We start from the raw sequence: 17,136 nt of genomic DNA on the forward strand, positions 1-17,136 counted from the left end.
CTGTAAACATGTAACACGTAATGTACCATATAAAAGATAGAAAAGCACCATTTAATATATGTAATAGGCATTGGGAAAAACTGTAACCATGTAACACGTAATGTCCCATATAAAAGACAGCAGCAGCCCTGGTGGGGAGAGAAGAAGCAGTCGGGGTCAGAGAGGATGTCAGGGTGTGTGTGTGCCTCTGCCTGAGCTCTGAGCAAACCACAGCAGCCCCAGGAGAAAATCTTTTAGATAAGTTGCAATAAACTGCAATAAACTGAGGAGAGACTTTTCCAGCACACGGAGCCCTGAACCAGGCCTGGGTTCTGTCACCGTCCTGCTGCTCTGCACAGCCCCAGCCCTTCCTGCCACTTTCTTTAGGCTCAGCTCAATTCTGTGGAATTCCCAATTCACCCCCCCTGAAAGAACCAGGAATTATCAAATTATGACTTTTTCCCTACAAATGAGGCCACTTGTATATAATGAGTGTGTGAAAAATGCATATTTTATGATTGGCTTTTCGCAAATGTTACAATGAATATTATATGTGTAATGTTAGAAAGTTATGCTGTATTGATTCTTTACATTTTGTGTTAAGTGTAGTTTTAGGTTCCAACATAATGTTAAAATAGAGACTGTGTATGTGGGGGAAGTTTTTTTTAGGAATGAGATATTTGCTTTGAGGAGCACCTAAATCTTCCAAAGGAGAGGAATTTGTGGCTTCTTATCAGAAGAAGCGAATTTCTTCAGGCCGTGTTCAGATTCGAAGATGCCGTGGGGATTAAAGGAAACAGTTGACATACAACAGACAGAGTTTATTGTTTTAAATAGAATGTATGCATAACCATGAAGGATGTATGAATATGCAACAAGTGTATTGGTTTAAGGGTGATTCCTTTGCTCACAAGGCATGCTTTTTCTGCCTTAGTGTCGAGAGCATCTGGACTTCTGTAATTCTTTGCTTTTTATTGTCTTGTAATTGTCCTAACTCTAAACTTTATTACTCTAATTGTATGATTATTTTTATAACCATTTTATTATTATTAAATTTAAAAAGTTTAAGAATTAAGTGATTGGCATTTTTCACAAGTGTAACTGTAGGACTTTGTGCTCACCACAACTCTGATGTAACACTGAAGTAAAATAAATCAGTGTAAGGTCATATTTATTTATCCAAAGTCTGAAAATGCCAGAAAATTACCGGAGACTTGTCCATAGTTTTTATCTTTCCAATCTGCTGTTGGATAGGCAGCACTAGGAGGGGTGAAGCTCCAGCATTTCCTTCTATACAGATAAGATTTTTAAGGCCTCTGCTCCTGCTGGTGACACCTGTGGAGTCCTTTTAACAAGCCAATCCCTCAGGATTCCCAGCTGGCAGGAGCTGTTAAAACCCTCCAGCAGTGACTTGTGGATTTTGACAACTTCTTCCCATCGGCATCCCGCCAGGAGCTGCTCCTCAGGAAAAGTGCCTGGAATCTCACTTTGTTCTTCCCTCACCCTTTAATTCCTCAGAAATTTGGAGTGCCCAGTTACGGAAAGAAAGGGCAGTGCCCAGGGCTGGAGGTGGCAGTGCCAGCAGGGAGGGATGCTCAGGGAGCACAGGGGGCAGTGCCCAGGGCTGGAGGTGCTTACCTGGCACAGGTGTCCTGGCACGGGCAGTGCCCAGGGATGGAGGTGCTTTTTGCTGGGAATCAGGGGTACAGACCCAAATCTGACTCTGACACGGCTTTCGAGCTGAACGTATTTTATATTCTATCATTACATAACTCACATATTAATTATTAAACTTATATTGTTCTATTGTATACATTGACATGAGTTTCTCGCGATCTTTCTTAGGCCCCTGACCACAGTTTCTCATGATTATTCTTATGATTAAACAGTAATTATATTTAATTCCTAAACAATCATCACATCTAACAATTATATCAATTATCATGTACTAGCTACACGGTGCAGTTCTAGCAAGTACGAGTTCTCCAAGTGCTTAGGGTGTTTATTTTTCCAGGGCCTACTAGGTTTATTTTTCCTTTTAACCCTTAATCCCCATGATTTTAAAACACTTTTATTATCACTGGGACCTGCCCTAATCCCCTCCTAGCAACAACAAAAGGAGCCGCTAATTGAAAACCATTCGCAGCTCCTCCAGCTCCGCCTTCCCCATTTCCCTCCTGCATTCCCACTCCTATTCCTGCTGGAGGTGGCACAGAACTGGTTGGACTTTTCCACTTCCAGGGAAGCGGGATATGGAAAACCCCGGTGCCAAAATTCCATTCCTTCGGTGGGGGCAACACACGGTGACGAGCGAGAAATCAAATTTCTACAGCAGGAATAAAACACAGGGATATCAGCTCCTAGTGAGCTCTGAGGTGTAACTGATTCAAGGTGATTTTTACCTGGATAACATGGGTAATCCATGACATAAATATAAAGATTTTTTGTCTGAAAAGGTAGGAAAAAGATAATCTTGAAAGCTTAAAGTTGCTTTGGTTTCTGACTCTGTAGTTGAAGAACTGGAGGCTGAAAATCTGAAAGGGTCTTTGACACTTCTGCTTTGCCTACACAAGGTGCAATCCCCGAGTTAAACCCCGGGGGTCAGGGAACAAAAAGTCTGTTTGAAGATCTCCAGAAGATTCATCTACACAGGAAAACCTGAAAATATTCCAAAGACCCCCTGGTAGCACAGGAATGGTGCTGCCCTATGGGAATAAATCACATGGACTCCATTTTCTTCATGGTGAAAAGCCCCTTCTTTATTCACATAACTCGTTTTTTTTACAGTATTACAGACCTCGTGGTGACTCCAGCTGGTCAGTAGCTTTATTGCCAATTACTTTATTGGTTTGTAACAAGTTGTTATTCTGTATTATTCAGTATTCGTTGGTCACTGAAACCCCCGGGGTGTACGTGCAGGAAAAGTTGTTTGTGAGAGAGTTTTCACTTTTCTATCTGATGGTGTAAAAAGAGTTCACACAGGTGCTGGTTGTTTTTCACGCAGGAACAGGTTGTTATGTTAACCAACTGCTCACACCAGGATTGCTTTCACATGGGAACCTGCAAAGTGTTAGTATCAGAAGGGCAGCCATCGATTTTAACAGAGCAGGCTTGATTTTATAAGGCTTTTCTTTATAATTTTTCTACCTTTCTGCAACAGTGACCTTTTCAGCTTTGAACTAAAATTAAACTCAGACTGTTTGGGTATTTCACAGCCCTCTGCCATGTCCAATTGCTGTTGGATTGCCAACAGCATCCCTTGTCTGGATGCTCCCTTGAAGACCCCAGACATTGAATGTACACAAAAGCTGGGCCCACAGGATTTTTTTGAGAGTGTTGCTATTGATTGTTAAAGGAAGCTGTCCAGTGATGCCAACTTTTAAAAAGATTTGCACAAAATTATCCCCTTTCTGATGGTTTTTGTTTTAATGTTTGATAACATCTTGTGCATTTCTGCTTTATTAACTACAGTGTAAGTTCAGTTGAGTGGAAATTCAACCTGCTTAAGACATCAGCTGCCCATCACCTCTTGTGCATCATTTTTAATTGGCTTTTTGGCTGTCCTCATTAAAGAGATCCTTGAATTCCGAGTTGTTGAATGTTTGGAGTAGAGACACATCGGGATGTGCCTTTGCCCTGCTGTAAGGTTGGCTGCCCACATGGGACAAATCCTGTAAATCCCTGGGAATGATTGAGGAAATCCTGAGGTATTTCCAGCCAGCCAGGGCTGAGAGATGAGCTACCAAATCACTCAAGTGATGCTGCAAGTCCAAAGCTCCATTTGCCTTCAGGTAAATCCCCCTTCATTCCCACATCCAACCCCAGCTCTCTCAGCCCAGACCAAAAACCAACTTTCATTATTTGTTGTTGTGGGAAAAGCAGCCTCAGCCAGGCTCCTCCAAGTGCTCAGAAGAAAATGGACCTCAGTGAAGATAACAGGATGCAATTATTTCCTCCCATTCTCCAGGTTAAAGGAGTTCAAAGCCTCCTGCCAAGACAGAAATTCAAATGCAGGAGATTCCTGGAGGTGAATTCCATTAACACTTTGCTGCCTGCCCTGGTTGATAGCCTCTCTCCATGCACATCAATGTGAATTATTTTCCCTCCATGGGATTACCCTGCCTCACTTTGCAGGGATAAAATCCTGGAAACTAAATGGAGGGTTCTGTTCAGGGTCAGAGTGTGTTTGGGTAGCTTTGTGAGAGGTTTCTCTGTGTGTTTCAGAGGGCATTTTTACCCCATTTCAAAATATTTCACCTTTATTTTGCCATGGACTGTTGTGTGTTTCAATGTCATTTAACCACTTCAGGAGCAGATGTATAATTGAGTATAAAACTGTAGAATATCACATAGGATTTGTATAAAATCATGTGTTCTTACATAAAATAGGATTCCCTCTGAGTTCTGCCGGGATCAAAAGGGCTGCATGGATATTGGGATGATGGCTGTGAATTACCAGGTGAAATCAGGAATATTTTTCCCAATTTTTTTTCCTAATTCCTGCTGTTCTGACACTCAGCTTTCTTAGGCTTGCTGCTGCCAGGATGGAATTTTGCAAGCTTGTCCTCTGCCAGCTTTGGGGAGGTTTTAAACCAAATCCAGCTTGATTTGCATGAGAGGACAGTGATGGTTTCATAATTTACAACAACCTTGTTACCTTTGCCAGTACCCCTGCAGCCAAAACAGCTGGAGCATGGCACTTACACATTGCCATGGAAATAGCCCTTGGAGAGAAGCCTTTTCCATGTGAGGCTTGTTTCTCTTATTTAGGGAAATGCACATTCCTCTCCTGTCAATTTGATGTAGGCAGGAAGGTGATTAAAAATTCCTGTTATTCTCCAAGCACAAACTTAGAACTTCCTGATGTGCAGCTGCTCTGCCTTCCCTGCAGAAGCAGAGTCTGGAATCAGGATTATCGGGGGAATTGTTGAGTGAAGAGAGGCTCAAAAGGGAAGAGAGAATCACATCTGGCTGAGCAGGGAAACGGAATGAGATGGAGGTTGGGGGCTCATCCTTAGCAAAGAGAGGGGCACAGGCATGGCTCAGACCCATGGATTTAACCCCTCTGGGAGTTCCCGTGCTCAGATCCATGGATTCAACCCCTCTGGGTGTTCCTGTGCTCAGATATATGAATTTAACCCCTCTGGCTGTTCATGTGCTCACATCCATGGATGTAACCCCTCTGGGTGTTCCTGTGCTCAGATCCATGGATTTAACCCCTCTGGGTGTTCCTGTGCTCACATCCATGGATTTAACTCCATCAGATGTTCCTGTGCTCAGATCCATGGATGTAACCCCTCTGAGTGTTCCTGTGCTCAGATCCATGGATTTAACCCCTCTGGGTGTTCCTGTGCTCAGATCCATGGATTTAACCCCTCTGGGTGTTCCTGTGCTCAGATCCATGGATTTAACCCCTCTGGGTGTTCCTGTGGTCCCTGCTGGCTCTTCCCAAAGTCTGCCCAGCCCAGGGGCCTCTCCTGAGGAGCTCCACACCTCTCCCAGGTGGTGGCAGAGCTGATGGAGATGGAGATTCCCCAGGGGATTTGGGAATCAACCTCAATTCTCTGCATTGTTCAGACACAATAAATGTGATTTTCCAGAGGAGAGTCCTGGTGGCTTCTTTGGGAGGCAGCAGAAGCTGCTGGAACTATGTTCAAGGACCAAGTGAGCTCAGTCTGTGCTGGAAATTAGCTAATCTTTAATGAGTTGTTTTAATTAATGGTAAACCATGCCCACTTTTAGCAGCGCCAGTTCAGTTTGTTCACAACTCTAGTTGTTACATTGATCATTAAATCACCAAAACATTAAGTCTGCTAAAACTAGCACTGTTGAGCTTCAATAAGCAGAGCCAAAGGGAGGTGTAGGTTGGACATCTGGGATCTTAAATTTATGACTCTCTAAGGATGTTGGAATAACCAGAAGATGTAAGAGATTAAAGCCAGAAAAGTTGGAAATTCCTTGTCTGAGCTAAAAAGGACAGAAAGACTAAAGAATGTGGCTCACCTTAGCTTGAAGAGAGAAAAAATAACCAACAGAGGATTAATTATTAATTAATACTGATTATTAAAGAGAATTATGTGACTTTGAACCAATGAACATTCATTTCTTTGCTAGAAATATACAAATTAATATAAAAAATTTTTGCATCAGAGTCTGTGAGGAGGCTGGAAGTTCATCAGCCACACACAAACTCAGGCCAAGAGTAAAGTAATGCCTGACTTGCAGTCACTAAAAAAGACACTGCAAAGTTAGAGGAACTCTTTTTTTTCCTCAGTGTTTTCAGGGGATTTTGGTAACATCCATGGTTAGCTGTAGCCCAGGTGCTGCTGAACATTGCAGGTGGAACCAAAAATCAAACCCAGGAAGAGCTGAACCAAACCTTTGCTGCCTCAACGTCTTTGGACTTCAAACAGGGCTGGAGATTTTCTCTGGTTAGGCAGCTGTAAGTTTTTCTTTCCTTTTTTGAGATGCAGCTCCTCCAGAATTGAAAGGATTAGAAGCTTGAAATGCTGCAAATCTCCCAGGAGAACCTGCTCTTAAAATCTCCAGCTCTGAACTGGCTGAGTCTCTGACCCCCGGGGCTCTGATTATTTTCTGCTGAATTTCCCTGCAGCAGCATTGCTGAGCTGAGTGTCAAACACTGCTGCCACAGCTTGGCTTTGCAGCTGAGCTCCAGGCTCTGAGTGACCCTGGCAGCTCAAAGTGTGCTGAACTCCAGCTCTCTGCAGCACTGGGGCTCTCCAGAGCACGGCTCTTAGGCTGGGCAAGAGCAACTTCATTTGTATTTCTGGGTGTGCATTCCCTGTCAGACAGGAGAGCTGGGCAAGGTGCTGCAAAATAACCCAGCAATGATTTTCTGAGGAGCTGTTTGATGGGATAGGGGGGCTGTGGATCAGCTCAGTGTGAGCTGCAGCTGCCAGCACAGCAGAGAAGCCTTGGAGGAGGAGCTGGCAGTAGTTACAGGCACCTTCTCTCAATCAGGGCAGTGGAAAGTGCACGAAAACCCAATTTCACTGAAGCTTTAACAAGCTGGAGGCTTTCTGTGGGCTGCCAGGGAACTGCAATGAGCAACCTCAGAGCAAAAGGTGAAGAGCAATCATAAAGGTTTCGGAAACTGGTTGAGGAAAAGGCTGTGGAGATGCTGGAAATAAAGAGAAGAAACTTCTTGAAAGGAAAACATCAGTAGGGAAGACTCAGTGAGAGGTTGGAGCAGACAGAACTGGGTTATATTTATCAAGGTGATAACCATAACAATATGTTGGAAGTCTGGCAGGGCTGCTCCTAAGAACACTTGAAACACTGAAAATCAAGACAAGAAAATTACCAGCTAATTTCATGCAGGAACACATCCTTCACAGTTATGTTAAGAAAAGAAGATGGGATAATGGAGAAGCTTTGCTAAATGGCTTTTTTTTTTTTTTTTTTTTTTTTTTTTAAACAATGGAGATTTTTTTAAACAATGGAGATTTGGGACCCCAGAGCTGCAGGACAGACACAGAGAATACACAAAGCAGCAAAGAGAAGTTCTGAATAAAACACTCAGTGTGCAAAGGCCATGAAACTGGGGACAAAACCATGAAACTGGGCTTGAGGAGGCTGCAGAGTCTCCCTCCAGGCTGTTTATCCTGATTTCTCCCAAAACAAAGCCTGGGCAAACCCTGGGAATGTGGATGCTGTTTCATATTCCAGCCCCACCACCCAGGCTGGAATAAAAGTAGGACTCAACAGGCTACAAAACCTGGGATACCACAGGGATCAAATCTTTTCCTAGTGTCCCTCTATCCTTTTCCCTCAAAGTTACACCAGGGATGAATTTGGATCTGGAGATCTTGAATGTCCTGACAAGGACACATGAACACAAAGCAGTGAGCTCAGGAAAGAAAAGCAGCTGGGAAGTTCCTGAACCACAAGCTCTGGCATGTCCAGTAAAACTGAGCACGTGGAATTTAAGCAAAGGGAAATATTTATGGCCAACAGTTCACCAGACTGTGCCCACAAATATTTTAGGAAATTCAGAAAATTTCCATTCACTCAGTGTTTTTACTGTATTTTAATTTTTGCTCCATGGCCATTAAAATAAAATCTGATTGATTTTGAGTAGAAAAGGAAGCGAAATGGCCACATTTCCTTATATTCCTATGTCCAAAGAACAACAGAAAATGTTGGAAAACCAAAATGTCCTTCCTGTCCTTTTCAACCAAGAGGCCCAGAGCATTGCTATTTAAAGATAATTGATCAGAGCCAAACATCAACCTCTGAGTCTCTTTCAGCTTGATCATTATTACTATAACTGATGTTTTAATTTTCATCTAAAGCCAAGAAAAGTGTTTTATTCTCCCCAGCTGGCCCAGAGTTAAGGGATTGAATCCCCAAAGATGAAGTCATGGAGCAGTTTTCATGTGTTTCTTTATTCCCCTGCTCAAAGCCCTTCTCCTCTTCCCACTGATCTCTGACAGAATTCAAAATAATCAGAAAAGAAGATGAGGGTTTAAAGTGTGGCTTTGAAGTCTATGCCACGATCAGGGCTGTGGCCCTTCCCTCTCCAGCCACCTGAGGGGTAACCCAGATCCCTGAATTCCATCAGGGAACACTCTGGGAATTGAAATCTGTGCTTTCACTGGGATTTGCTCTGATTTCAGCCTGTGCAGGGAGGCTCTGCCATGCTCCCAGCAGAGATCAGACCTTGGCTGGGTCCAGGATCTTGCCAAGACCCACCACAAGCCCGAGAGCTCCAGGAGAGGTCCAAGCAGTGACTTCAGTGCCAAAAGAAATTCCTCTCAAAGAACCCAGCTCTGCCCTTGGTGCCTGAGTAATAAAATCCTCCCTGAGAGCCCTCTGACACCAGAGGGTGCCAGGCACTGGGAAACATGGATTTCGAGCTCCTTTTTTTTCTTACCAGCCCTCTAGAAAGACCAAGGTGAAAAAACACCAGGCTGGAGCTTGTTTTGCCTTGCCTGATATCAACATGTGGGTGACAGGAATTTCAGGTGCATACCCAGAAGTGAAATTCCCTCGTTTTCAGATCCTGTTCCCACTGAAACATCCCCTGACAGTGGCTGAACATTTGAAATGAAGGGGGATGTTTGGTCTGCAGATCTTTAATGATCAAAGTGTGGGCTGAGCATGGAGAAACATCCATGGGGCGAGTCTGTATGTGCTGGGATGGGGATTTACTGGCACACAGCGGGGCTGGGACTCTGGCATGAGGTTTTATTTCCCCTTTTATTTTACAGAGCTCCCATTTGGCGCTGTAACAAACCCCTGAGGTCTGCTGGAATGTCAGGCAGGAATCACCTGCAGCAGTGAGGGGCTGGGGGACAAGGACAGGGACAGGAAGCCATGGCAGAGACAGGCAGAACTGCAGGACTAACGGGGCAGCCTTCATGTGCTCAGGGGAGGCAGGTATGGTACAGGAATGAGTCTCAGCTGGCTGACATTTCCCAGCTGCAGAAGTGTCACCGCAGTGATGGCACTGTCCCCGCAGGAGGATGTTGCCAGGGAGGGCTGGTGATGCTGGCCCAGGCACTGTGGAGCCCTGGCACTGGGTTAAGGCAGAGCTGTGTGGGCAGTCCCTGCCCTGCCCTGGCACAGAGAGCTCTGAGCACGCCCTGGGAGCACTGGTGGCATTCCTGGCACCACCAGCAGCTGTGGCAAAGCTGGGCTCTGCCAGCTGCTCCTTAACCCAGGAGCTGAAACTGAACTTAGAGAGGCACAGAATTATGCAGGTTGGAAAAGCTCTCTGAGAACATCGAGTCCAACATGCCCCAGCACTGCCAGGTCTCCCAGTGCCACATCCACACAGCTTTTAAATCCTCCAGGAATGGGCACTGCCCTGGGCAATTGTGCCATGGCTGGAGAGACTTTTCCAAGATGGAATTTTTCCCAGTGCTCCACCTAAACCTCCCCTGGTGCAACCTGAGGGTGTTGCCCTTGTGCTGTCAGTTGTTATAAAGGAATGACCCCACCTCACAACCTCCCAAACAGCTCCAGCAGCCTCTGGAGATGTTCCTGCCCAGGATCAGGGAGCCTATGCTCTGTGCACAACTTTCCTTGGTAATGACACAGGAGACGTGGTTCAAGAAAAAAAAAATCCTCAAAAAATCCTCATATATCCAAATAAATAGCTTCAAACCAAGGGGACGTGGCAGAACATCCTCCCTGCCCCCCAGGGGGCTTTGCTCCTGCTCTGGGGGTGACGGGTGGGCTTTGAGTCACACAGGGACTGAGAGAAATCTCTGCTTGGCACGAGCTCCCCAGCCAAGCTTTTTCTGTTTATTGACTCCCAAATTGCAATCAAACCTTGGTTCTTGGTGAAGCCACTGCTGTCCCTGATGGCCTTGGAGAGGGGGTGGCAGCTCCCACTGGGGCACATTAAACTGGCCCTGGGACACACTGATGGATGGCTGGGCTGGCTGTTTAAGGCTTGATGTTCTTCCTCTCTGTCTTTAAATTGCTCTGGTTTGAGTCTCACAGCTAAAAGGAATCAATACAATCCACAAATGTGCATGTTAGGAAAAAAAGGTATAATAGGAGAGCACAAGGGGATGTCAGCTTTAGGGCTCTGAGACCCAGAAGCACAGCTCATCTTGTGGCAACTTTCCTTCCTCCTGCATTTATCCAGACTTTAATGTAGATAATTATTATACTTCCATTAATTGACCCTGTCAGCAGTGAGCAGAGGTAGCATGGAAGTTCTGGGATGGTACTCCTGGGAAATGGAACCTAACAAAGCACTTTCCCCTCTGGAAGAGGCAGGCATGGCTCAGGGTAGCTGACTCTGGAAAGATCAAGGAAACCCTTGGCATCAGGGATGAGTGGGCTGATCTTGGAAAGAGCAGGAAAAACATCCATGTTCAGTTTGCCTTCCCGTGGAGCTGCCATTGTCCCCATGGATAAAGCCACAAAGGTTTCAGCAGAGTGTTGGCTTTACTGGGTAAGGACAAAGTCACCTCGCTGTCATTTCTCACCCAGAGCCTGAGTCCTCCCCACGCTGCTGGTGACACACCCTGCATTTGTCCCTCTGTCCCCTGGGTGCTCCCCTGACCCTGGGCTGACTCAGCCCAGCCATGTGTACTGAGTGAGCACAATTTCACAACAAAATAATCGGTCACTTCTCAAAAAGGGGCAAATTTACTCAGCCACTTGGAAGAAAAAAGGGAAATGCAGCCTATAATTCCTTTTATTTACAGTGAGAAATGAAGCGTGAGTAAGATGATTAGAACTGTAATTAAACAAGAGAGTCAAACCCACAGATTGGCACAACATGGAGAAGGAGGCTCTTGGAGAGACAGCATCCTGAATCCTGAAGTATTTTTCCCACTGCAAGCCCCAGGAACACCTCTCCTTAATTTGCTGTCTACCAAGAAGCTCTGCCCAAAAGCCCCTCTGTTTACCTAGGAATGAAAGCTGAGCCCAAGGAAAAGGTCGAGTCAATATTCTCACTGAAATATCCTGCACACAGAGACATGCAGAGATCCTGAAATCTGAGCTTCATTACAAAGGGGAAAAAACAATTTCCTAAGGATGACAGGGGAAAAGTCCAGAGATTCTGTCTGCAGCCAAGTAAAGCTGGAGTCTGGCTCCAATCCTGAATTGCAGCCCTCTCTGGCACTTGCCAAACACCAGCTGAGCTCTGCAGAGGCCATGAACATCCTAAACCCATGTTGCATTTCAGTCCCATCGCTGCTCTCCTTCCTGGGTGATGCAGTTCTTGGCATGTTGTCCACAGCTCTCCCAAGCCCACATCTGAATTCCCTGGGATAGCTTTCAATGTCTTGCTGAGAGGCAGATAATCCACCCTTTGTCACTAGGGATTGATGCCTGTCTCAAAAAAAAAAAAAAAAAAAAAAAGAACAACTCCATTGCATCAAAGAAAAGCAGTTAGGAATAAATTTGCCACTGCTGACAAGCTTGACTGGGGCAGAGCTTTGTGTGCTGGAACAAAGAGTTTAAGACTCTGGAACATGTTTGGATTGCAGAGGAAATTCCATTGAGTCTCAGGAATGCACTGGATCTCTTGAGTTTGTAGATCAGCTCTTGCACTGGAGGAAGATCAGACCCTTACAGGGCACCTGCTCTACTCTAGAGTTGGTTCAGCAAGATCTGGGGTTTTTTTGAGGTGTCAGTGGCAGAGAGAAGAAACCAAATTTAGCACAGTGCCAAGGGGAAGACAGTAATTCCCAGCTGTGTCATTGGCTCTTTCATCCATGCAGGGCTTAAATCCAGTGTGCAATGGGAGCTGGGAAAGAAGGGTTCCAGGAGACAACTTTGGCACTTGGCAGCAGGGCGAGGAGAGCAGCTCTGTCCTGGGGGATCGGGAGCGCTGGAGACTGACGGGCTCTGCTCTGCAGCAGTGACAGACACGCTGCACTGCCTGAGCTGCAGAGATTAGTCTGGAGCTGTGAACACATCTGCTCTGGCCTTGCTCAGCCCTCCCTCCCGCTCCGGTCTGTCAATGTTCATGCCAGGCACTTCTCAGGAAGTTGTCTCCTTGGGAAAGGCAGACTGATGGCTGTTTGCTCAGGCTCAGAGCAAGGAGAATTTCTCTGTGTGCCTTGGGATGCTCAGGAGGCTGTTCCCATCCAGGGGTACAAACCACGCCTCCAAATTATTAAAAACAAGAAGTGCAGCTCAAATTGAGAGACAATCAACGAGAAGAATCTTGTAGAACAATTTTGAAGCTGAGAGTCATCACAACCTGCTCCTGGCTGTTCACTGGAACAGAGAAGGAAGTTCCTTGTGTGAGCTGTTTGTTCATACATCCAGTTCAGCCCCAAGAGTGACAGTGAAACTCTGTGTTCTTCACTTCCCTTCCTGGACTCTGCTGGAAGAGGACACAAGTGTCAGGTGATTCCATCACACCCACCCACTGAGATGACATTTTTATCTTCTTTCCATTAAAGCCATCCGGCCACAGCAACTGTGAAGGGAAAAAAAAACAACTCTACCAAACCTTTGCTTCCCTCACAGCCCCTCAGTGATTTTCCATCTCTGCAAGTGATCCTTTAATTAATGACACCTCTGCCTGGGAGCAGGGTGGGGGCCTGTCCCAGAGCCCCAGCACAGCGTGGGGAGCAGGTCATTAATCCAAGGCAAAGCAACACAACCAGGGATTCTAAAAATATTCAGGACACCTGATTGCTCCACCTGATTGTAGGATGGGGAATTGAGATGAGGAGAGTGATGGGCCCTGCATGCTGAGTGCTCGGGGCTGCTGCAATCACAGCCCCTGCCTGCTGTAAAACCTCTGGAAGGGGGAGCAGGGGCTGGAATTTTGTGTTACTGCAGCAGGATCAGCTCAGAGGCAGCACCTGTGGGACTCCTTCAGAAGCACAAGGGATGAGCTGATTGTGTTGGGTCCAGCAGATCCCTGGATATCCCATGGCATGGAAATCCAACACCAGCATCTGCTGCACTGCCTAAGATTCGTGGCACTAACATCATCACTATCCAGGGATGGCAGCAGGAAAAGGTGGAAGAAACAGCACAGATTATTTTCCATGAGCTACTTTCAAAACCTTCAGCTGCATGATTTCAGGTCTGACAGCACAGGCTGTAATTACAGTCCCAGAATCCCAGACTGGTCTGTGCTGGGAGAGACCTTAAAGCTCATCCAGCCCCTGCCGTGGCAGGGACACCTTCCCTAGCCCAGCTTACACAGGGATGTGCAACTCCTCACAGGGACCCTGACACCACCTCACAACTCACTTAAAAATCCCTTGGGGATAAGGAGAGTTCCAAGGGTTAAAGTCCACAGGAGCCCCTGCCCAGCTCTGCTTTCATTCCTCTCAGCAGCCTCATATCCCCTGGATTAAGCTCCTTGTGTATTTTTCCTCTCTGGGAAGATACTTCACAATCGATTTGTGGCAGTCAAAATTCTAAAATATAAGCAGGATGTGTTCTCCCTGAGGCTCTTTTTGAGACAGCTCTTTTTTGACTATCCCTCAAGTGAGGAAAACAAACTCCAAAGGCTGAATTCTTGCTGGTGTTTCGGCTGGCCTTGGCACCCCCTGCACATTCTTTGTCTCTCTGCTTCCCAAATTGCAGGAGCCAGTGTTTGGGCAGGTGCTGGGGGTGGAATTGTATCTAAACTCATCATCTCAGGGTATTTTTGGCAGCATTCTCCCGATGACACTTGTAGACAAGGCTCTGCAAACAGCCCCTCTGGCACTCAGTGTGGGTGTCTGGTAATGCCCCCTCCCACCTTCTCGCAGTAAAAATAGCACAAAAAATTGTTCTTTTCTCAAACATCTCCCCCCAAAATGTCATTTTCATCTGCATCACATGAGATTTCACTGTTTTCTTCATAGAGATTCATTGTGTTAGATTTTATCTGCCTGTTAAACACTTCCTAAGTGGGGAGTGAGTAATAAAAATGAGATTACAGGAATTGCTTGGTGGGGAACAGACCAGACCTACAATTTAGCTTGCTTGTTCCTGTAAGCTGAGGAACTTCAAACTGATCTGCAAATTGCAAAATAAATGTAGAAAATCACTTTTCTAAATTTTCAGAGCACAAAGCCTGTCCAGCACAAGGGTGAATGGCAGAATCAATGTCAATCTAAGGAACTCAGAGCAAGACCAAAAGTGTTGCAGATTTCTGTAGGAATTCTGGATTAAATGTGACTTCAAATGACAGCAAAAAATGGGTATCCTGAAGATGCTGTGGGGTGTACTCAGCAGTTCATCCGGGATGGGACATTGGTTTGGTGGCCTTGTACAGGACATGTGCTGCATTGTGCCAGTTCTGTCACCCATCTGTCCATCATCTTCCTTCCTTCCCTCCCTCCCTCTTTCCCAGCTGGAGGAGAGGTGGAACCACCCCTTCTAAGTCCAGTTCATTTCTGATCTGGGTGGGGTTTTATGCATTCAGCTTCTTCAGATGTACTCAAAGTGGATTTTCTAAGCTTCACACCGTGGTTTATTTTCTTCTGATACCTGCCTTTTCCTCATATCCTCAGGCTCCAGAAATGTAGATTTCAGAGAGAATATGGGCACAACCCATCAATGACTTGGGAAAAGCCCCCTGGAAGAAGTCAGCTCTCTTTATTCCCCGAGATTCCCGCTCAATCTGATCCCTATGGCACAAGTTTGGGGAGAACTGTGAGGGTGGCAGTGCCTGGCTGAACAGTGCAGCTGTTCCTTCAGCTCTTCGCATCTCCACATCCTTATTTCTTCCCTCATTTTTTTATTTTTGTCTTGTTTTTGCACTTTCCTTTGGGAAGAGGAGGAAGCTGCATTGCTATTCCACAGGTACATTTTGTGCAGTGCTGCAAGGTCCCCTAAGTGATTCCCACTCCGTTTATTTTTAATCTTATAAACCATCCTCATCCTTCTGCAAGCCCCAGGAGAAGCTACCGGGCGAGGGGAAAAACGACTTTGGATCACGTGGAGCACAAGCACAAAGCCTTAATTAACGAGCGCTGCCCCCACTAATTGCACAGGAGGAGCCTGTGCTGCTTCGCACGGGGAATGACAGGGAATTACAGCCCGCGTGTGTCTTCTTTCCTTGATCTGAGGTTGTGTGGGTTTGTACGAGTGGTAGAAATTATAGAATATGGAATAACACCCATGGAAGGTGTCCCAGCCCATGGCAGGGACTGGAACTGGATGAGCTTTAATGTCCCTTCCAACCCAAACCAGCCTGGGATTCTGATTATGGTAAAAATTAAAAGCTGTCAATTCTCATGCTTGATACAAGATCACCAATAATTAAAACCTGTAAATTTTCAGGCTCGCTACAAGGTCACCAACAATTGTAACCTGTACATTCTGAGGTCCTGAAGGGAATCTTTTGGCAATTCAAGGTTTGGGTTGGAAAAAACTCCTGGGAACAGGCTGTTTTTGGGGATGTGAGACATCAACACTCATGGCAGGAGTGACCAGCAATTCCAGCAGCTCCCCGGGATCCGGGCGGGGCACCCACGGGACACAGCATCGTGCTCGGGATCTAAAATACACGGCAAACAGGAGGGACAGGTGTTACTAGCTGTGGGAAGTGTGACAAATGTGCCTCCAACCCCTTTCTCCAGGGGAAGACGCTGTCAGCCTGCTGCCCATCCAGACAGCGCAGCTGATGGCCGCACGCTTTGAGGGGGAAAAAAAAGGTGTTTTTTCCTGATATATTCCCTGAGAGATCGCGAACGCCGGTGCTGGGAGGGGAAAAGACGCGAGGAGAGAGAGGGAGTGTAGCAGGATGGAGCGGAGGATGAAGGGGCTCCCAGAGGCTCCGGCAACATCCCGGAGTTCCAGGCGGATCTCGGGGGCTCCGAGCACATCCCGAGGGCTCGGGACACAGCCCGGGGGCTCGGGGCACAATCCTGAGGGTTCGGGACAGTAGGTCGGAGCGCACCCTGTGCTCTCCGGGCCCATTCTCCGGGCCCATTCCCGGCTCTCCGGGCACATTCCCAGCTCTCCGGGAACAATCCCGGTGCACATTCCCAGCTCTCCGAGCACAATCCCGGTGCACATTCCCGCCTCTCCGTGCCCATTCCCCGGGCCCATTCCCGGCTCTCCAGGCATATTCCCGGGGCCCATCCCCAGCTCTCCGGCCCCATCCCCTGCTCTCCAGGCACATTCCCCGGGCACATCCCCGGCTCTCCAGGCATATAATCCCGCGGCACATTCCCGGCTCCCCAGGCGCATCCCCTGGGCACATTCCCGGCTCTCCGGGCCATTCCCCGGGCCCATTCCCGGCTCTTCGGGCCTATTCCCGGCTCTCCGGGTCCATTCCCCGGGCCCATTCCCGGCTCTCCGGGTCCATTCCCCGGGCCCCCTCCCGGCTCTCCGGGCCCGTTCCCCGGGCCCATTCCCGGCTCTCCGGGCCCATTCCCGGCTCTCCGGGCCCATTCCCGGCTCTCCGGGCCCGTTCCCCGGGCCCATTCCCGGCTCCCCGGGCACACTCCGGGCCCATTCCCGGCTCTCCGGGCCCGTTCCCCGGGCCCACTCCCGGCTCTCCGGGCCCATTCCCGGCTCTCCGGGCACACTCCGGGCCCATTCCCGGCTCTCCGGGCCCGTTCCCCGGGCCCCCTCCCGGCTCTCCGGGCCCCCCGGCGCAGGGGCGGGCGCTGCCCTCAGCGCTGCCCTCAGCCGCGATGGCGGCGCCGGCGCGCGGCTCGGGCGGGGCGGGGCGGGGCGGGGCGCGCGCGCCCTGATGGC

The 17,136-nt window shown here is 47.6% G+C and overlaps 2 protein-coding genes across 3 annotated transcripts in view; both read right to left on the reverse strand.

Moving 5' to 3' along the window:
* C4AH8orf48 (chromosome 4A C8orf48 homolog) overlaps window positions 1-17,136 on the reverse strand; it is a 429,052-nt gene that overhangs the window by 27,266 nt on the left and 384,650 nt on the right. The window lies entirely within an intron of this gene.
* Window positions 334-17,090, reverse strand: LOC146763300 (uncharacterized). Of its 2 annotated transcripts, none has more exons than XM_085570814.1 (2): window positions 15,742-17,090; window positions 334-12,799 (listed from the first exon to the last, which is right to left on the reverse strand). In XM_085570814.1, exon 1 carries the CDS (start codon window positions 16,942-16,944, stop codon window positions 15,964-15,966), a length of 981 nt encoding a protein of 326 aa, XP_085426940.1. In that variant the 5' UTR covers window positions 16,945-17,090; the 3' UTR covers window positions 334-12,799; window positions 15,742-15,963. The 2 variants fall into 2 exon arrangements, with proteins under 2 accessions (XP_085426940.1, XP_085426939.1); XM_085570813.1 differs by having other exon boundaries at window positions 334-12,802.

Source organism: Lonchura striata, chromosome 4A (assembly GCF_050655825.1).
Source record: "Lonchura striata isolate lonStrDom1 chromosome 4A, ASM5065582v1, whole genome shotgun sequence".
NCBI lineage: Eukaryota > Metazoa > Chordata > Aves > Passeriformes > Estrildidae > Lonchura > Lonchura striata.

Excerpts from the sequence above, each read along its gene's own strand:
- LOC146763300 (XM_085570814.1), bottom strand. The coding sequence starts at position 16,944 with ATGGGCCCGGAGAGCCGGGAGTGGGCCCGGGGAACGGGCCCGGAGAGC.